This window comes from Lagopus muta, chromosome 1 (genome assembly GCF_023343835.1).
Source record: "Lagopus muta isolate bLagMut1 chromosome 1, bLagMut1 primary, whole genome shotgun sequence".
NCBI lineage: Eukaryota > Metazoa > Chordata > Aves > Galliformes > Phasianidae > Lagopus > Lagopus muta.
The window spans coordinates 22,127,464-22,150,243 of record NC_064433.1 but is presented as its reverse complement, the minus strand read 5'-3'; the positions used below and the strand labels follow the sequence as shown (position 1 = coordinate 22,150,243).

Here is a 22,780-nt window from a genome sequence, read left to right as displayed (position 1 = left end):
ACAACTTTTGCAGCTGCAAAATGCTTTAAGCAGAGAGTTGATAACCTCAGAGTGTGCAATCATTATAATATTGAACAAGCTGTCATTATTTCAAATGCTCATCACAGTGCTCTGCCCTACACTGTTCATACCTAAGACTGCATATGCTCAAGACTGAAGAATCAACACCATAAGTTTAATAGGTGTGTATTCATTGTAGGCTATGTCTTAGGTGGTGAACAAACCTTAGCGCTCTACTCAAAAGCATTTTCCAGTCTCCACAAAAGAACATACAAGAATATGAAAGAATATATGTATATATGTATATATACGTACACATGTATATGTATATATATATATCTGTAGAACAAACAGGATTGAAATATGCAAATAAACATTTTATTTCATAAATTCCTCTGTCAATTTTACACTTAGCAGTGTGTCCAATATAATTACTTATTATTTTATTATAAATAATCATATGATTGAATTTTTCTCTTCATCCAGAAAGCACCACAAAGATCCAATGTTCTGCAGATTAGAATCTGTCTTAATGTCTGCAACGGAATTTTACACACACAAACACACACACAAACACACACACACATCATTAATTCTGAATGATTACAGAAATGCAATTGTAAACATTTATTTATCTTTTCATAAAAAAAAACAACAACAAACAAAAACAGAGGGGAAGAGGAAATGTCTAAATGATATATACAAGGAAATATATATGTATATACAAGGAAAATACACTGAATTTCAGAGACCTCAGAAAATGTGGTGTAGGGCTAGGGGACAGTAATTGCACAGAACAGGAAAAAAAAGCATTTTCAGAGGATGAAAGAAAAACTGACACAACTTTTTCTTTCAATTGTTTTCCCATCTGAATTCTACAATAAATGGAAAATAATCCCAAGATATTAACAGAAAGTCTTAAAACCCATATAAACATTAGCAAAGACACAACACTGACCAGTGTCAACCTCCCCAGGTATTTCTTACACAGGAGTATGACACTTCCAACACAATCCTGACTCTCTTACGACACAGAGAAATTGGTATTAATAATAAACAAACTCTATCAGCAACTATTGCTAGAAATAAATCAAAGACTGAGCTACAATAAGTTCCTAAATCCTAGAGACTTTCTTCTAGATTCTAAAAGATGAAAAATTCTGAACAAAATCTGTAATTGAAAACAGTTATAATGATTTCAAACAGCTGAAACTAATAACACAGGACTTATGTCATAAACCCAAATCAAACCTTTTCTTTCATATTTAAAGATAAAAAATTGGGTGCGGAAAACTACCGGCAGTAATGAGACTAGCCTGGCTAGTAATAAGTTTCAAACCATGACTATTGTGTAAGATTAAAGAGAAATTAATCATTTTCAGAGTAAAATAATTACTGTGCAGACCACGTATTTGTTTCCTCTCATGTAAGATAAAATTAAACTGTAACTCAGCAGCTACAGTATAAGGAAATTAATGTTAAAGCTGATAAGTAGTATGTCCCCATTCAAATTACTAAAAATGTGTGCCCAAACAGGAGATGTGCTGGACCACACGTGGATGACATACTGATGAGGAAGCATTAGAGTGTAGCATCAGGTAAGCTCACAAAGAAGTGGTAGAGCTTAATATTTTCAATGACAGGATAGTGAAGCAAATGAAAAGGGCACAAGAAACAAATAAATGATAATACGTGGTCAGATGCACAAGAGTTGATTAAAGAACACTGAAGAACAGCAGTAGATTGAATTACGTCTCCTGGTCAGTTGATTCTGCCTTCACAGTGTTCATTAAATCCAATGTAAGTATTCACTCCTAACTTGAAAATGAACTAAAAATTACTTGCAAATGCCATCTCAATTTGCAGAACTGGAAATTGTTTCCAGTATCTGGAAAAAAAATGGAAGTGGAGTGCACTTAGTAATGGCTGGCAGATCATTTACGGTGCACTAATAGTGGATCAAGATCCCATCAGCCCAGAGACAGTCCTACTGTCATTGCAGCCTTGATAGTAATGCCAAGATCCTTGGAAGCCTCTGTTTAAAACCAGATATCTAGAACATTTGCACATAGAATAAAAACTGGTGAACAGCTAAAATGACTTTAAAAATTTGTCTTCCAATTTATAGAGGGACCTTGGATTATTAAGTAAAGCTTTTAACTAAAAAGATATAATTTCATTAATAATTTCATTAACAGATGCAAATGAATTTAACTGTACAATTACTGTTTAAGAATTTAAAATCTTTATTCACTGTCACATCCTTTTCAAAACAAAGGTTAATTTCTCTAACACATTAAGCTTCTCACACAGCTTCTTTAAAGGAAGAAAATAAATATTACATCCTTTTCAATTCTACTGCATGTTTAGTATCTTGAAATATCCCACTCCTTTACAGCCTGTTGCTGGGCAGCAAATTAGCTCAGTGTTGCTCTGCAGCATCTTCCAAACTGTTCTTCCTCCCAGTCTTAACTTCTGCATCAGTTATAGAGAAAAAAGGATTATCTTCTAAAGATTCCTACACTGTTCTTGCACCCCTGTGTACAACCTCATGAACGTGCATATTTTTGTCCTTCACCCACCAACTTGTAACCCAGTCATTCCCATCCTTTCACAAGTGCACTTCTGATATTTCACTTACTCTAACTGCCACAGTACTGATCCGTCTGTGACGTGGAGAAACCCATGCTGAATTCTCACATTTCTGTGTGACAGAGAGCCCTTTTGACCCTTTTTACCTCTTCTTTTTCTGTGCAACATAATTTCATAGAGGTGAAGGCAAGCTAGAACACCAGTTATAATTTTTTTTTCTCTGAAGAAAATTTTCACTCAATAGCAAAGAATAGCTGACAAAGAACAAGGATGAACAATATATGAAAAAGCTAAGAAATTTGAAGAAGGTGTGGCAGAGTGAAATATGGAAAAAGACTTTTAGACAAACACAAGTTTAACACACAGCCCTTGTGATTTGTTGAACAAGTTTAAGCTGCATTAGAAATGAATTCACTGTACCCTTTGCTAACAGCAGGTTAGAGAATATAAATTCTCTAACCACATGCTGCTGAATTTGCAAAAAGAACAGAGAAGTGTCCTCTTGGTCTGGAAAAGGATCTATGCCTTGTGCAATTAAAAGCACATTTGAAGATCTACACTGATGGAGGCAGCCACAGAACGTCCCCAGGAAGCTACAGCAGAAGGTGAGATGTGGCCCAGTCACGTGGAAAGCTTTGCTGCTTTGGGAAGAGAACAGCAGCTCCTCTCCAAAAATCCTGCACAGTAACTAGAAATTAGAGGACACATTTCTCAAGATGGTAACTTACAAGTGAATCTCTGATTAAAAGAGGTAACTTAGACATATGGAGATAAAAGTAGCAGTGCTGAGTTGTGTCAAATGCTGCCAGAAAGATTTTTAGCACCAGGAGTTTTTCATTTTGTCTTTTTCTTTTCCCCCTTCTTCAAAACAAGTGGATATTTTCCATTTCAGTTTATCTGCTTTCCAACGCAGTGGATTTCCACTTACTAAATGACAAAGCTGGAGTAGGAGGCTGCTTCTAGAATGTGTGCAAGCTCACAGCTTTCAAAACCTAAAATTCCTTCTCTTAAATCTCCATTAAAAGAAATCCTATGAACTTCTTAAAGAGCATAGTAAAATAAAGCATACAACTTACCTCATAGTAACTTCGCACAGCATTACAGAACGCTTCATCTGCTACGATTTGTGTCTCCCCATTCAGAAAGGCCTGGAAACGTTCTTTCAGTGTCTGTAGCTGCTGCTTATTAAGCTATGGAAGAAAGAGAGGAGAAGAATGATTACAAATTGAGTTCAGTCTCAAAATAAGACATGCAGCATTATAGTAGCTTCCATTTGTTGTCCAAGCACTACCATCTTCACATTTAACAAGTATGCTCACTGAAGAAAATTGAATAAAGATGCTGAATCTGCAGTGCATGGACTTCAGGCCATCGATGCTACACCACCATGAAGAAGGTCAGACAAACAACCTGACAACAGCAGCCATGAGTCTCCCAGACAGACACTGAATTTCTTTCAGTGGATTTCACATCAAAGCTGAGTGCATTTGAAAGCAGATTCTTAATGGAGAACATTACAAGCCTAAGCCTTGCAAACAACCTGTTTTATTAGAGTTTAGTGTTATGGGAAAAATCAAAATCTCAAAGTTCTTCTGGGAGCCAGACAAGCTTCTTACAAGGCTATTTCAACTCCTGAAGTATTCAGTATGATATTTCTCTCCTCATCAAATTTGTGTGAAGTGAAAACGTCACACCAAAGCGGACTCCTACTAACATATACTAATAAAACCGGGCAACAATTAAAGCCAGTTGTTTTGCTTTCTCAGAATTTAAACATTAATGTAAAGCCTTTGTTTCCTAATTTCTGAACTTCAACATTACAAAAACTCAAGCACAACTGGGAGAAAAGCTTGTTCATCTTTCCTGTTTTTTGCCTAGTTAAAATAAGCGTATAGCAAGATTTCTTTTTTCTGAGAGCAGAAAGTTCTATCTGTAATGGCTAACCTGCAACAAATAGCATTACCTCAACTGCATCAGTGATTCTTACATTGGAACTTTTTGGCACCTGCACGATGTATGGTGATTTCATGCTTTCAGATATCTAGTCTAGCCACTTTGAAGCCATTTAAGCTAAAGTATTGTTAAGGGATTAAAAAAATTACTGCTATCTTCCTAATGCTCCTACCTTGAACAACCTTTACATCCTTCATATCAAAGGAGGATTTTCATCTTACATCACACTCTCCAGCTCATGTGCTTCTATTTGAAAACTGTCTCCAAATCAAATGCAAAAGCTTTCTTATTTTCACAGAAGACGATCGTATAGATATCATGTGAATGATATGAGGAATCCTTTGAAAAATGGTGAAACGTAGGCAGTAGCAAAGCAAAGCCAGAAATGATGCCTTTGAAAAAAGAATCTGAACATTAAAAATAGATAGTTCTGTTCACCATCTTAGTGTAATGATTAGCAGCGCAGAACAAGCCCCAGGAAACCTCCACACAAGAAAAGGCCTCCACTTGAGATAAGCAAACGTCAGCAGAAGCTGCTGTGGCTTGGAAGAGTTCCTCTCGAGAGCAGCAGGCCAGCACTGACAGCCTGCCAGCATGCACCACTGCTACCAAAATCAATGTCAGAGAAGCATAGGTTTTGTGTCCACATGTAAACAACAAATGCACCTACGCACCCATCTGAGACCTCCATTCCTTGTGCAGAACCTGCACCACAAATTAACAGCTGCAGTGGAAATCAAACATTATTGCCAGATACGCAGATCCCTTTTATTCAACTCCCCTATTCTTCTCTCACCTGCTAAAGACTAGACAAGCTGAGCTACCAGCGCACACAAATCATTAAGGACATTTGGAGCTCTGTGCTCAAAGGTAAACACACGCTTGCTGTCACAGGGGAGCTGAGAAGAGCCGACCTTGGTGCAGACGGTGCGCCCTGCAGAGCGCGCAGCTCCTCCGTCCTGCGGAGCATCCACCGCTCCGCAGCGAGAGCACGCGGGCTTCCTGCCAAAGCAATTATGGAAATGTGTTTTCCTGCTCGCAGACTTCATTCTTTAGGTGATTTGCTTGTCTATTACCCGCATATCAAACAAAAACATTATGAATAAGGCAACGAAATATAAATTTAATTCTGGCTTTCTCATTTCTAACCATCATAGTTCAGCAAACTGGAATGCCTTTAAAATATTTATATATGGCTTTCATATTCATTACTTCAGGTAGTAATTCTATGATTTGAGTGGCATTTGAGAGTCATTTTATGTTTCTTAAATTACTGATATCTTAGTGTGAAATCTGAACAGTAAGGAACAAAGCTCTTCTGCAAAACTAAAAGTAATATTAATTCCAGTGGAAAAAATATGAAAAACTGTATGTTGCACTAAGAAGCAGTACATTTTACTGTGGGGGAAGATGTAACCGTGAGTCAGCAAAGAGTTTATCAGACTCCTTGATAGACCCTATCAGTGTGAAACCTTGGGAGTATGGAGTGTAAGACAGAGCAAATGGTATCTGTTTGCTCTAAGAGTAAACAGGAGGTTCTTTTTGTATGCATTGTTAATCTTATCACACTTAAGAAACCTTTCATCCTTTATCAGTGTGTTTTGGGAGAAGCTAGACCAATCAACTGATTAGAGGGACAGGAATTCCTGGCTTGTAGGTGAATGGTATATAAAATGTATGTTGAACACAATAAGGAGAACGATTCTGAGAACTAAACTGATGCTACAAGAAACTGTGAGAGCTCTCTAACTCCACTGGGCAAGGACATTTTACAAGTCCCCAGTACTGTCATATGTAGAGATGCCAGGACAAAATAAGTTATCACAGCCCACTGCAGCCTATTGGTCCTCTGTTTTCACATCTGACAGAACACTGACCACCAGTGAATTATGCTCCTTTTGTTGCTGGTGGTCATTTTTAATGTATACATAAGCATAAGTCAATCAGCAGCCAAATGTCTCTAGAAAACAAACTAACAGTGGAAGTAATAGATGAAATGCAGGAAGAAAGAGAAGTCTAATTGAGAATCACATAATTGCATATGGAGAATAACAAGTGTCTGCAGAGGGCACCTCAACCAACGGACACAGCCAAGCAGCTCAACCATCCCATGTCTGAGTTATTCTGAAGTCACAGAAATCATAGAAAGGCTTAGGTAGGAGAGGACTTTAAAGACCATCTACTTCTAACCTCCGTGCCATGTGCAGATTGCCATCCCCCAGCTCAGGCTGCCCAAGGCCTCGTCCAACCTGGCCTTGAACACCTCCAGGATGAGGCATCCACAGCTTCTCCTGGCAGCCTGTGCCAGCACTTCACCATCCTATTTAGTTGCCCACTTGGTCAACAACAGATGAGAAATGAGGACATCAAGGACACCATACATAACTAGGATACCATCAGAAGTGCCTAAACTTAAGGATGGTAATTCTGTTCTGCATTTTCTCCTATAAGAGCTCACATAAAGACCACATAGCATCCTTCTATTCCAGAACTTCTCCGCTGTATCTGTGCCCTCTCCTCTGTACAGTACCCACATGTAGCTGACCACTGCATTCTGCCCCTCACAAGTACTTCTCTACATCTTACAGTGCCTCCACGCCCACATTTTGATCCTAATAGAAAGAGCCACAAACAGCAAAGTTTTAAAAAATATTTTAACATTACCACATCCCCCCAAATATAAAACTGAATTCAGATGATCACCTGAAGAATGGCGTGAAGCCTCACTAATTCTGTCACATCCCATCAACCTGCTTCAGTTTTGTATGCTTTATTTGGATTTTTCTTTCTCAGTGATATGAAATCTGTTGTCCTAACTCTGTTTGATACTTCATAAATAGCTCCTGCTGCTTCATGGGAGAATGTATAACTAAATTCCAGCATCTCAGAATATCAGGTTTGATTGCATTCTGTAGAATGACTGAAGATAAATAAAGCCAACTTTAAGGGAAAAAAAGATTAACCAACCTAAAATTTGCTTTTTCTTTATTGCAGTCACGCAACAGAAAAAAATATACATATATATCCCTCCATCCAGTTTGCCTTTTACAAACGCTTACATTTATTTTTTTACTTCACAGATCTGATAAACATAGGAGAATATCAAAGAAAATTAACGTAAAAGCTAGAACAGACTTCTCAGAACTATTTAATTAAGAGTATTTTTTGTTCAAGTTGCAGGAATAGTTTCGCTTTTCATAATGTACAGAGTAATGCAAATGTATCACAACAGTTGCATGCAATTAAGTATTAAAAAATTCTCACCTTGCATTTAACACCTCAACAATGTGTTACATATCCCCAGCATATTCCTCCTAAAGCATTATCTTAGAGATTTGTTTTAGATGCTTTATTCCTTCTAATGTGAAACTGGAGTATGAAAACCTAGAGGCAATCCTGTTTCATCTCCCCTTATGCCTTTAACAAATTCAATAAATGGAACTTACAAATGTGGGGTTTAATTCTATTTTTTGTAAGATGCTGCATTTTAAACATCTAGCAGTTCAGGGAATTGTTCCATTGTAACATGGTTCCATTCATTAAATAATAAATACAATATTTTAAAAGAAAACTCAAGCATATGTGGATTTGGAGCAGTAAAACTTTTTCTTTTATTTGAAAAAAAAGAAAAAAGAAAGAGAAAGGAAAATTCTAGCTTCAGAGGAGCTAGGCTTAAGGCATCTTCTATCCTTTCTATCCTTCTATCCTTGCACGCTGAGCAACTCAGTAGCGCCTTGAACATTTGCAGCCAACAACAGCCAGCAAAAACCTACGTCACCACAACATAAGCATCACTCAAGAAATTTTATCGTTCAGAACTAAGGGCATCAGCAGCCTCCCTGCTCCATGCCCCAGATGCTGCCTTACGGCCACAGCCAGCAGCTGACCCTGCTCCCGGCAAATACAACAATCCCAGAGCTGGCAGGGAAGAATAACATCGGAGCCATTGCCACCTTGTGGCAGTTCTGGAAATACGGCAAAGAAATAACTGCTCGTTGCAGGTCCTCGTACCCAGAACTGTGATTTGTGTAAAATTACTCCTCCTCAGATGATACGGATATTTTAGAAAAATAGCAGAAAGTGATGACTGCAATTAGAGCCAGATTACATACAGGCTACAAGGGGTAGGGAGGACCCAACCCAAGAATCCCTGAAGCAAGTATGCAGCCTCAGCTCCACTGCCGTCTACAAAATGTGCTTTACGTGGCTGTTTTATTGTTGATTTTTTTTTTTCAGATGTTGTTTCACACGCTTTCACTCTGCCTTGAATGTCAGCTGTAGAAATGATGAGCTGTAGAAACGGCTGGAAACTGCAGCATAGGAAGTTCCGCACAAACATGCGCAAGAACTTCTTTACAGTGAGGTGACGGAGCACTGGAACAGGCTGCCCAGGGAGGTGGTGGAGTCTCCTTCTCTGGAGACGTTCAAGACCTGCCTGGATGCCTACCTGTGCGACCTGCTGTAGGGAACCTGCTTTGGCAGGGGGGTTGGACTCGATGATCTCTGGAGGTCCCTTCCAACCCCTACAATTCTGTGATGATCTAAACACCAGGCCCTTGACTTCTACCTTCTCAAGTCCACCAACTACAGCAGAATCTCAGGCCGAGGATCTCTGTTACAGGATCTCACCTATAGGGTCTCCTGGCTCAGCTGTGCAAGGTACTGGTCAACCCACCACAGTGATTGACCTCTTTCCACAGGGGCCTTATAAACACCAACATGAACACAGCCCACTGCTGCCAAGCTCTCGAGCCAGCCAAGCCTTCATCCCAGACCGACCTTGTTGGTGGGAAGGGCTTTATTTCAAGAGTCAGCCACTGGAAAGACACACGTACTGCCCCTGTGAGTCACAGGCAGGACACAGAACCTGAGTCTGAGCCTACCATTATCCTCTCCTTCCAGAGCTACAAAATGCTTGTGCCACACTCCTGGCTGCTAGTGAGCTTAATCTTATATTCACGATGAGAACAAGCCTGCAAGGCAAATAGCCAGTTATCAACAGCGATTCTCATTCCATTTCCCCTTCTCTTATCCTTGTCTCTCTTTCCAGTGACTGTCTGCACAAACAAGAACATTACCTGTCTTTTAGAGCACAGGTGGAGAGTGATCATTTTTAGAGAATTGCTCAAGAGATTTTCCTGTGAGGAGACTAAATAAATAGTATTAGAGAACCTCAGTGCTAGAACAGGATAGCTGTGGTGACTGCTGAACTATGCACGTCCTCATGGTGTACAGCAATGGCTCTATACAGTATACGCTCTCCCTTACTTCATTGCTTACATGGCTTTCATTTTCTAAATAGTGGATAAATATTTTGCTGTAACTTAGCAACTTTAGTTTTGTTTTTGTTTGCTATATATATATATAGACACAATTTTCTTAAAGCTGAATTTATTCCAAGTAAAACACTGTCTTTAAAAGTCTGCTTGCTGTCACTCAGATCAGACTGCCATGTGTACATACCGACTGCACAACAATTCAGTGCTCAGAGTCAAATAGTAGATTTACAAAACCAGATAATACATTTACCAAACAAATATCTCATTCTTCACAATCAAGCAAGTGCAACATATCATTTATCTCTTGCTGGTCTGTTAGCCATTTAAAATCCAGAAACATTACCGATAATGTATTGGTCAGCTAAATCCACTTCTAGGACACTTCTTTCTAAATCATAGATCATAGAATCTTTAGAGTTGGAAGGGACCTTTAAAGGCCATCTAGTCCAACTTCCCTGCAACGAACAGGGACATGCATAGCTAGATCAGGTTGCCCAGGGGCTGATCCAGCCCTGCCTTCAAAGTCTCCCTGTGGACAGGTCATCAACCACATCTCTGGCAACACATTCCAGTGCCTCACCACCCTCACTTTAAAAGACTTCTTCCTTATATCCAACCTAAATCTGCCCTCTTTGAGCTTGAAGCCATTTCCCCACAGACCCTGCTAAAGAGTCTGTCCCCTTCTTTCCTATAGTTCTGCAGTAGATACTGAAAGGCTGCTACCAGGTCACCTCGGAGCCTTCTGCACATTCCTTACCAGTCTCAGATATGTATCATTAAATCTGAAACTTTAAATATTTTCATCATCCAGAGAGGAATATTCAAGATTATAAGACAGGCTTGTAAAACATTTCATGAGCAACAGAGGTTTGGAGCACTGATTTATTATTATTTTTTAATAAAACATAATAGTAAAACATTTTCGACCTTTTGCAGACTATGCCAAATTAGGAAAGAAAGCTAAATATTTCTCTTAATTACAGCAAATACCACACACCAGTAAAAGCTATGTCCTCTGAGATGAGGTTGTCAGTGCAGCTGCAGTCATCTTTTTTTCACCTACTCCTACTACCTAAGATTTGCTGTAGAATTTAGCAGGCAGTCATCACCTAGAATCATATTTTTGTACTTGTTTCCTCTGTGCAGCAGACTTCACTGACATCCTGTGAGCCTGGAGTAGCTGTGCAGACATGCCACAGTATCTGTGCTGCCCTTCTGCCCCTGTTGTTTGAGGCCTTCTGCACTGATTACACACTGCATCTGGGGATGTGCTTCCTGAGGGTAGTCAGAGCCACCAGACCAATGGATGCTCATGTGTGTTATCATTAATGCTACAACTAGCAGAGATGCATACAGTGATATTTGGCCATGCTGGGAACCTCTGCTACTCAAATCTTTCCAGACATAAATGCTGAAGAGCATTAAGAGAAGATTGCTGCTGCCATGTAGCTAGATGTATGGCTCTGACTCACAGAGTAGATTATCAGTCCAAACTATGCTGGACTGAACAGATTTGCATTCCCTGTACAGCACAGCTCCAGTTTTCGTCCACTGCATCTCTATCATCGTTTCTACCCTGACATGTCAACAGTGCATGCCCAGAACCATTTGTCACACTGAACTACCTGCTCCAAGAATCCTTTTTCATTTTCAGTAACCTCCCCACATACAAATTAAGCTATCAGAATAAGCTTTTTCATACCTTAAAAGTGTGGCACTAATGAGCTTTGTTTGCCAACAAGCTTACACCAGGACACTTCAGTATCTGCCAGCAAAGGTTGCTCAGTGTAGCTGTGAAGGGACGGCACTACCTGTCTGAACTAATAGAAGCATCAGCAAAACACACATTCCTCCAACCTACTCTCATCTTTCTGAAGCTGACATTAATGTTCCATTTTAGCCCATTTTCTAAGGAGACACTGTGATCACAAAACCATTTCTTGTCTGTGTAAATGTTAGCTTCCTCCCCACACAGGTGACTTCTGCATGCACTACCCAGTTTCTGTCTGTTCTGACAAAGTGTGAAGGTTTCACAGAGAAAATACAACGTTCTCTGAAGAACAGAATTAAAAAGAACTGCAAGTTACTCTTCTCAGTAATTGAAATACAAGCAAAACAAAGATACTAATTTCTGTTTGGCACATTGCAAAAAAACATATTTTTTTTTTGGCACAAACAGTCACATGCCCATTATTTTTAGTCGCTACACATTTCGGAACTAGCTTGGCTTGTATTCACAGAAGAGAAAGTATGACAATAAAGTCAGAATACTTCCAGAATAAAATATCCATTTTATTCTGAATTACTTGGCCATTCTGACAATGTTTAAACAATATTTTACCAAATCATGCATTTTTACAAAATATTTTACAGTAAATTTCATCTGATTTTCTTAATAATGGTGTCTATACTCCCCCTACCTTCTCTACAAAGGCTGCAAATCAGAGCAATACAAGATGAATGGGGTCTCTTTAAGTCATCTAACCAAATACCCTTCTGAAAGCAAAGCTAGCTCTGAAGATGCATCATGCAGCTCCTCTAGTTTTGATGTCATTTGAGAATTTGCTGAAGCTATATTCATTCTGCTTTCCAGGACAACACCAACTGCAATGTCATCTCCTGAGAAAAAGTGTTTTAACAAGTTAATTAAAAAATTTTGACCATCACCATTTCAACCTGAAGGGCTGAAGCTTTGTAACAACTTGCAACCTACTAATCCAGCCCACTTTTCCGCTGCTTTCTCCTCATTCACTGAGGCAGACATTTCATTAATGAAGGCAACTGGATCAGTCAAAAGCAATCTTCCCTTGGATATCCACGCTGCCTGTTCTTCATCACCTGCCTATCTTTCTCTGTGGCCATACACACATCTCCCCTTCCCTCATGACCAGTCAAGCTTTGGCCTGAATAATCCCTCTGCTGCCTTGTTGGGTGATGTCTTACTCCCCATTTCTACCTCTCATACCATCCATTTTTATAGTAGCAGCTCCTGATCAGTTATTCTGTCCTCTACCCTGCACTCTCCCCTATTCAACAGCAGAAGAAAATGGCACTCCTTTATGTAGGTTGGAAAGATACACTGATGACACAAAAACTAAATTTTTCTAGCTTCCCTAGAACTAGATATGAGCAGATGGTCCACACCACTGAAACACCTTTCAGGTTAAGGGCAATAAATGTGGGCTTAAAAATTGTATCTCATTAATTACACATCTTCAACTAACATATGAATGTCAAAGAAAATATAACATGATTAGTGAATAACAGACATGCATCAGCACGCCAAAGTACATTGTAAGTATGAAAACCTTATTTGGATCTCTGGACAAGTTTATGGAAGAGAAATCTACTGCAGACTACATACACAAAAATGCTAATTACTAAATAGAACCTCTGTTCTATTGCATAGGAATTGCAGAGGAAGTTCCTACGCAAGACATTACTATAAGGAAATTATTACAAACTACGGCTCCATTTTCATTATCCTTCTAGGCACCTGATTAAAGCCTTTTTAGACACAGTAGTTGGCTATATGGACTGTTCTTCTCATCCAATTAATAAATAGAAATAAAAATAAGCAAGGAAACAGATCATTAAAGTTATGTCTCCACACTGAGCAGATCCTATTTTACAAGTGAGAACACATAGCCCAGTTTAGATACATTACGATAGAACTAGAATAATTACAAAGCCATGATATTAAAGACAACAGAAACAAACAAACAAACAAACAAACAAACAAACAAACAAACACAAAAACCAGCAGCAACAAAAATGTCGTGCAAGCCCAAATGCCCTTCTGCTTTGCCTGGTAACGATGCACCGCTGAGGAGTACAGCTTTCAATTGAGCTATTCAGATGTCACCTAATCACACGTTCTACATGTATATTTGTCACTTACTCTCCTACCATGGGAAACTGTAGTGGTAGATATTTCTACTTTGAAATATTTTCCCAGCCACGTGAGCCTTCAAATGTTTTCATCTCAAGCCAGCCCCAGGAATCCATTTATCACAAACATTATCTTGACAGTATCTGAACAATAAACACGAACATCTGCATAGCCACCACAATCAACACCCTCTGTGACAGACAAGCCCCCAAATACATTTATTTTTCAGTACAAAATAAAAATTTAAAGCAGCATACCAGATAATCTTATGACAACCACAGGGATGAAACTAAGCGACTTACTATACATGGCAACCAACTCAAAACCATTCCCCACTTCTCAACAATTGTGGTTCATTCCTCTCCTACCTCCCAACTCCACTTCTCAGAGCTACGTCTAGGAATCAATTTTCATAAACTTAGAAGATGCCAGCATTCATGAACCTAAGAAAGTTTAGTTGAATAATGCATTATAATTTACGTAGTGAGCAACTGTCCTGGTTTCAAATGGGATGGAGTTGATTTTTTCTTCATAGCGTCTGGTATGATGCCACCTTTTGGCTTTAATATTTAGTGCTTTGGAGAAAAAACAATGGTGATAACACAGCAGTGCTGCTGAGTTGCTGCTGAGCAGAGCCAGGGACATTTCAGCTTCTCATACTGTCCTGCCAGAGAAGGGGCTGAGGGGCACAAGGAGCTGGGTAGGACAGAACCAGGACAGCTGACCTGAACTGGCCGAAGGGCTATTCCATACAGTAAAACATCATGCAAAAAAATTTTAAAAGCTATAGGGAGTTCATGGGTAGGCAGCTGCTGCTTGGGGACTGGCTGGGGATCAGTTGTCTCATAAATATCCATGACATTATCATTACAATTATTATTTTCTTTTTCTCTCACTTTTCAGTCTTAGTTGGTTGTTTTTTTTTTGTTTGTTTGCTTGTTTTTTGATTTTTGTTTGTTACTTTGGTTGATTGTTGGGTTTTTTTTTGTCTCTACCATGAATTCCATTTTGTTGTGTTTTTTTCCCCAATTCTCCCTCTGGTCCCACTGGGAGGGGGGAGCGATTGAATGGCTGCATTGTTCTTAGCTGTTTGCTGGCTGAAACCACAATAACAATACAAGTTGTATAATATCTGATTGAAGCTTTAAGCAGTGCTCCATGTAGTTTTGGATTCTCAAACAAACAACAACAAAAAAATTGCCTTCCAAAAGTGAAGCAGAGATAACATTATGATCTTCCAGAACATTACAATCAAATATGCTTTGTCAGATGTCTCTGTACACTGGACTTGACTCATCCCCTCCATGCCAAAATACATAGATTTATTATCCAAGTTTACACAGTTGGCCATATTCATCCACATATCTGAACTGCAGATTAAGCATTCCACAATCAATCTCATTTACATCAGACATACACACATCCATCACTATGGTTTTCTCTTCTATGAAAACATCTATTTAGTCTGTGAAAAGTTTGATCAGAGTGCTCAAATATCTGTTGACATATTCTAGAGCATCTTTATTAACAGATAAAGTAAACTAATTACTATAAATTCACTTGCCTTTCTCGAAAAATGAGCTCATCTACAGATGAGCTCTTCTACATTTCACGGAGAAGGAAAATACAGTCTATATAAATCTAAATGTACAGTTTTCACATTCTAAATAAATCCTCAGATTACACAGATTTTTTGAGAAGCCCAAGAGACTGGTGTGCTAATTCTATCCAGTGTTATATTTCCCTGGGTAATCTTCATGTAAGTTTAGGAGCATCAACAAATCACTTGATCAAAATTCTCTTTCCAAAAGAGATGTACTAAAAAATATTCCCCTATAATATCACAAATTAACATCTGTCAATCCTGTTTTAGAGGTTTGGGAAATTATAGCACTAGCAAACAGACTGCATTCTCTGGGTCTTCCTGATACTGCATCAGAATTTCCTCAAGTTTTTTTTTGTGTGTGTGAGGGTTTTGTTTGTTTTTTTTCCAGCTCTTTTATCCCATTTCCAGTACTGCCTTTTATGCTGAGTGATTTCCTCTGTTTGGTATGCATTCACATCATCTAAATCTTTTAGAATTCACTCCTCTAAATAAGCATTTTTTACACTGCAAAGGAAACATTTGTTGCTTTTTTTTCTTTTATTATCAAGGTTCTGAGTTGTCTCTTAGTTTACTTAATTAAATATTTCACCCTTCCTGATCATTTGAAATGAAGTCATAGTATTTGCTATCACAACACCTACTAATTATCATCTACAAATTTCATTACTGAGTGTTAATTCTCTCTTCCCTTGCAAAAATGCTATATAAAGCAACACAGCACAGATGCTCCTTGGTGTTCACCAAATCCTGCTGCAGTTTGATGTGCACAGTTGAAGCCACCACAGTTCCCAGGGTGGCTGCATCTCCTGCCTCCCTGATCCTCACCTGCTGCCTTGACTACCTGGCTTGGCCTTGGATTTACTTTATCACTTTGGCCTTCTCAGGGACCACCAGACTCAGGCTGATGCTGAGCTCCCAGACCTCATCCCGACTCCAACTCACAGCCTCCAATAATCCACCCACTCCTACGAATAAGAATTTCCCTCTAAAATTTGCACCTACGTTACTCAGAATAGAAGTACCTACACTGCAATGTCTCCCTGTAGATCCTTATTTCCATCTTATGAAACGCATGTATGCTATTCACTGATGGTATCGGAGTAGCTTTCGGTAAGATTTTCAATGATTTCTTTCTGAATTATATCCATTAATCTTCCCCATTTTTGCACTGTTTTCAAAATTTCACAGTCTTCAGCTTCTATAAACCCATTTTCTCATTATATTTCTTCCTCACAGGTGCTTCAGAGAGGACCTGGAAGGTTTCACCTTTGGATTCACCTCAGCTCACAACTTACAACTAGATTTCATTAACAGGCTCAGCTAAGTAAATGACCCACAGCTCTCCTTTCCTCCTCCTGCACCTGAAGTTTCACTTAGCATAAGGAACTGGTGTCACACACTCACTCCTCCACGGCGCCCAGTTGTTAATATGGCTCCAGCACAGCCTTCTCAGAGGTCCAGAACACTGCTGCTATTTCCTTCCTTACATCTCCACTCACAGTAGTATACCACACTTCTCGACCAGGCCTACAAGTACAAACCAGCTCCATCTCAATCCTCCTTCAAGGAAGAATTTCTGTGATTCAGTTTTTCCTACATTTAAAACAGGCTGTTCCCATTTGAGTTAGTACTTCAAATTCTACCTGATGAGCACAGTGCCAGTGCCTTCTGAGGTGGTCATTCATCACCACAAATATTTGTTTCTGTCTTTTACAGGAAAAGAAGTAAGCTGGTTGAGATATAACTCAACTGTATCATCAACTGTACACAGATGCATCTTTCTGAATCAAATAATCAAATAAAACAGAAAGTTTGGATTTAGATCCCTAATATTACTCTGTTAGGATAAGGTCCTTTGCAGCTGTATTCCAACTCATCTGCCACATGATCTTCACATACAAGTGACAAGGACCATTGCAATGCACAATACAAAGCACTGAGAGAAATTTAATTCCACGTACACCAAGCATAGAAATCTTGAGAATTCTGACTTCAACCTTCCATCTATCCTACTTAAAAACAAGGTGGAACAGAATCATAACAAAATTCTGCTTCTCCACAAGAAAGCGTAATGGAAGAAATCACTTTTCAATTGAAATTTCAACTTAGAAAAAAAAATAATCCTATCTCCAATTATAAATCAGAGGTTAGATTTACTGAGATTTAGAATTGATAACACAGACAGAGGAAACAACACCAAAAGACAAGTTTAATTAAGGTTCTCCACTGTGCAGTAATGTCAACACTAATTTTAAGAAGTTATTAAGCTGGACTTATTTCCATAGAAAGTTGTTGTCAAATTGTATTCCTTTTATTGCAGTCTTTGATGCCTTGAGGGAGCAAAGTTAAATGGCTGAGTCAGTCTGTAAAACAGCAAACCAATTCCCTTACATCACATTTTCCTCCATGCACTGAATACTAAACAGGACAGAATATTGAAAACAAAAGCTGTCAGCTGAAACATGACTTTTTACCATGTTGGTTGTATTGATAGCTTGCTCTCTTCAATGAGCAAAGCAAATGAATCACAACAAACAACAAGGCTGTACCCTATACTACCACAGATTTGTTTACTCCATACATGCATAATCAGCTCAACAATAAATACAGGCAGTTACTAAAACTCATTTCCTAGGAAGGAATTTTTTTTTCAGTCTGTAATATAACAAAGAGGATCCACTGGTAATGTTAACTCTCAGCTCTTTATTCTTACACTGTACAGCATTAAGTACATTTCATTTCCCTCCTCTCTTTGTACAGCCTACATATATCAAATAATGAAGAACAAAGGCCTCCAGGCATTCTCCAATGTAATAAACCAAATAACCAGGTTAGGCAAAAGAGTTACTTTATATGCGAGTACTCGCAAGAACACATCAATCTGAAGTTTTACTTACAAATAATTTTTCAAAGAAAAAGATTCCCTTTTCTCCTCATGGTACAACTTACAATCCTATGTCCGAAAAAGTGATTTTGGCGAAACTTCAGGATTCATCAGTTATACCAACAGCACATACTTCTGTATTTCCCTGCTGTGCAGTGGAAGCATGGTAGACCTACAGGAATGAGTCTGGAAAGAGCAGACTGGAAAGAGCAGACTGATGGAAAATGGGAGCCTTTCACTATTAATTTAGACTGCAGTACCTCCAGGAGCATGTTGTGGAATCAAGTTTGATAAAGCTCAACAAGATCCCAGCAGGGAAAGGCAAGGATATCAGACAAGAGCTGGCTGGAGCAGGGACAGCATGAAATCTCACTGAGGGAGTCATCACTGAATGAGCCTCAGTGAGTTGCCATTTGCCAACCCATTCAGACAGAAGAAATACCTGTCATTTGACTTGACGAAGTAACCTAAATGTGAAAGTCATGGTACAGTAATAATATTCTACTGGCCCTCAGCTCAACCCAGGAATCAGCCAGCAAGTAATCAAGCTTATTTCCCCTTCTCCAGTGTTCGTTAGAGATAAAACCACTTAAACTTCCATCCACAATGGCAGTAACAGCAATAGACGAATTTGTTTTTCACTACCTCCACTTTTTAACTCATACAAGATCCTTTTCTTGTTCACAGGATAGTAGAGCATCTAATAACTTTGCCAGATAAATTTATTACTAGGTCTAGTACTGTTATAAATTTCTCTAATTAGCTTGTCACAAAATATTCATTAAGATTTGAAAAGAAACTGGACTGATGCAGTATTTCAGGATACTTCCATTTCTTAAACTCAGTGCAGAGGAAGAGAAATGAGTCAGATCAAGATCAAACAAATATTGAAGAAATCTTGGATTTCTGATTACCAGCCAGCTAGTCAAGAAAAAATACTCCACAGTTATAGGAAATCTAGTTTCCTGAAAGAAATATTACTAGAATTCAATGACCAGTTTACAATCCAGCCATCAACTGAGTACAGCTTAGAAAAATATATAGTGATAACTGTTAAAGCATCACTTGATGTTTCTGCACACAGTATGCAACTTTGAAACAACTAAGGTTTTAAAATTTGGTCTGAGGGTATGAAGGAGGGAATGGAGTCAGTCTAAGGCAATCAGCTTTTATGCTTGATGAAATCCATTAACACCGACATCCTAAAACAAAAAAACAGAAAAACTTAATCACATCTTGTGCTTTAATTTCTGCTTACACTAGAACAAATTATAATGTTAAGAAATAAAGGGGAAAAAACACATACACAAATGAAATTGGTTTTGTCATGAACAAACAGTGGGAGAGAAGCCATCACTATCGGATTCACCAGGGTTCTTGGCATCAAAACTGGGCACCTGCAAGCAAAGACAAAGGTTGGCACAATCCAGGCACCACAGGGCAATGTCCTGTGCTGGATTCTCATACACAAACACAAAGAGAAAGAAGAGGGAGCAAAAAGCTCTAAGAAAAACCCTAAAAGGGTAAATCAGCAATCAAAGACTAGCTGTTGGAGTGATGGGGGCTGCAGATAACTGAGTGCAGAAGCTGCTTCCCACTCAATTGAGTTATTCCTGAATGTTCATTAAAAGTCTACTGGGAACATTTTCACTTGGGCCTGCTGAAATTCATTCCCAAATTTATGAAGTGTAGAAATGGAATCAGTGAACTCATCTCAGTTTACCTTTACTTCTACTTCTACTCTAGTATTTGCAGTCTGATGTGTTTGATCAACATAGTACAAGTTATGGTTCTGAGAGCCATTCTGCTCCCCTTTAAATGCTACCATCCAAATATACGTAAAAATCAGGAATCCAAGTAATCTAGGAAGAGAAACAAGAAAAGAAACTACACAACATGCAGCTCTTGGAAAGTAGACAAGCACTATTCCTTGCCAGGAAAAAATATCTAAACTAAACATTTAATCTTCATTTTTTGTCTAGTCAAAAACTCTGGAGAATAGAAAATCTGTTTAGTTTAGAATCTTTTTTTTTTTCCTCATTATTATTTCCTTATCACTGAGTGGAACTGTTCAACATGATTTAGGAAACAAATCTTCTAACAATAGTTAAGACTCCCACTTCTAGGATGCCCGCTTTTCAAAAAGAACTACAGCGAAACATTCTAATCTATATCCTAAAAAGGAGAAATTTTAAAAAGCCAGTCAGTATTCCTCTCTCTCTTTTCAAAGTCCGTGCAATTGGAATCAAATTTTTCAATGTGCATATAATGAAAGGAAAAAGGTTTTCTACGTGCATCTTACTGCCTTAGTCTTCTACAACTGCTCCTATTTCCTTCACCCCCACAAGGACTAAAGTTTTCTTAAACAAGGAGTGAAAAAAGAAATGAAGCAACAATATTAACTGTTTTCTATCTAGTTTAAAAAGAAAAGAGGAAACGTAGACATAACAAAACTACCCTGTTGACTATCAACAGCTAAAGCTACTGGTTAAGCTAAAAGAGCAGGAAAAGGTTTGCTTCCAACATGTTAAACTATTTAGCAAAAAATGTAAGCCTTCAAGGGCTTAGCTACATTTAACATATGAGGTAATAATTCAATCTCTTTCTCTACATATAACGTCCAAAATGTTACACTTAAATAGTTACTTTAAAACTGTATTAAGCTTTCCAAATATACCCATTAATGATCTAACTCAGTTCTTCTAGAGGTACAGTTTTTGCCCAAGTCTTTGCTTTCTAGAGAAAAAATTTACAACAAGCCCAAAAAAATCAAGTTACATTTCCTATATGTTTACAATTAATTGCAGTGAAAAGAAATTTACAGTAATTAGGCTAAATTGTAACAACAGCAGTCACCTGATTAATACATTAACGAGCAGACACAGTTAACCACAGAAGTTGTTCAGACACTGTCAGAAGCTAGTTCAGTCACTGTGCTTCCCATGATACAGGATGATCCCCAGTATCATTTACAGTACCAATGGCACTGCTGCAGCTCTGGCTGTGACAAGAGCCCATATGTTACAGCAAATTGGCATGCAGCACCGCTGGAGCCCAGATACTTGCCTGTTTTGTCAGCTGCATTCAGTTCACAGCTTTAGATCATGTCTCTAAATGAGCTGGCCCCATCCCTCCCTAACTGCTATACCTAAATGCACTTCTTTCTAGGATTTTCCTAACAATTGCTTGCTTATTTTTGGGCAACGTCACCACGGCTCAGCATATCCCACACTTTTCAGGCACATCTGTTTTCCTGTCCGTGTCTGAATACACCACGCAGTTGGTATGCATATGCCCAAATGTATCAATCCAAGATTTCTTGGAAGCAGTGAACATACTGTGCAAGTACACAGATTTGTGCACTGCTCACACACAAAAAAGAAAAAGATTAGGATGGATAGGATCTGTAGAAGTCATCTGGTCTACGCTCTTATTCATCAGAACTACTGCATTACAACTAGTACAACCAGTGCTTGGGGCCTTGGCCAGTCCTGCTCTGCACATCTCCAGCACAGCAGATTCTGCAGGCTTTGAGCGACCTGCTTCAGTACTCATCCATGTTCACTAGCTGGAGGTTTTGGTTTTTTTTTCCTCGATATTCAAATTAAATTTCCTTTGTTGCAACTTGTGACTTCCACATCTTATCCATGCAGATTTTCCCCCTATTTCTATTTGAGTCAGATTAAACTGCCTCAGGAGCAAATGCATGTCTGAAAGCGCTGGTTATGGCACGGTCCACTGCAGAACAAGGCAACTGCTCTGTAGATGACTTACTGTGTTTCTAAGAGTGACTAATGCAATTCTATTTCACAGCCCTCATTTTTCCCTAAGGCAAAAATTCCTGGAAGAAAACAAACAAACAAACAAACAAAAACCAAACAACCAGCTCCACGAATATTTTAGAAGTAACGTTTTGATTGTCAAATCGCAGTCTTTGTAGAGTAAGTGGGGAATGCAGCAGTAAGGAATTTTTTCTTTGGGATGGGTTGGGTGTCGTTTTTTGTTTGTTTGTTTTTCAAAAGCAGGGATGAGAGAAAGCTGCTTCTGAATAATGGAGTGCATAGCCTCCTTATTCAGAAGAATGGGCTCCTGGAGTTTCAGTGACCTGACGCTAGAATATGCCTGTTTATTTTACTCAAGATGAATTACACTCAAACTGCAACAGAACTAAATGAAAGACTCTCTAATGATTTAGGAAAGTTTGAAGACCCAATCTTACATAAGATTACTCCATCAAATTACTACTGCTGGAGAAAAGTGTTAAATTTTTTCTTGTATTCGATATTTCATAATCTGCCTCTGTGGGAATGATGAACAAGTGAATATATTTTCTTCCAGTATTTTTGAAAATCTGTTTGCTCAAAAATCTTGACATGGATTTGTTAGCAACAGAGCACAGTTTAGTTGGCATTGTTTAGATGCATCTAAAATTGATCATCCTGAACAGAGAAACAGAGAAAGTTCACAACTGCAAATCTCATTTAGTCATACATCTGCAGCATGGTTTGTTTATATCAATTACAGTAAGAAATGTCTTCCAAGACTTTCTACATACTAAGTCAGATTTTCTTTCT

The 22,780-nt window shown here is 38.6% G+C and overlaps 1 protein-coding gene and 1 long non-coding RNA gene across 12 annotated transcripts in view; both read right to left on the bottom strand.

Moving 5' to 3' along the window:
- Positions 1 to 22,780, bottom strand: part of CADPS2 (calcium dependent secretion activator 2) — a 303,802-nt gene that overhangs the window by 238,864 nt on the left and 42,158 nt on the right. For all 10 annotated transcript variants that reach the window (XM_048934391.1, XM_048934396.1, XM_048934392.1 and 7 more), the window contains exon 2: positions 3,669 to 3,782. In XM_048934391.1, the coding sequence (XP_048790348.1) occupies positions 3,669 to 3,782 (114 nt within the window). The remainder of the gene's footprint in view (positions 1 to 3,668; positions 3,783 to 22,780) is intronic.
- On the bottom strand, positions 17,847 to 21,203 carry LOC125688368 (uncharacterized). Of its 2 annotated transcripts, none has more exons than XR_007374692.1 (3): positions 21,063 to 21,203; positions 19,513 to 19,603; positions 17,847 to 19,408 (listed from the first exon to the last, which is right to left on the bottom strand). It is a non-coding gene; the product is annotated as an uncharacterized LOC125688368 (long non-coding RNA). The 2 variants fall into 2 exon arrangements; XR_007374693.1 differs by lacking the exon at positions 21,063 to 21,203 and adding an exon at positions 20,884 to 20,948.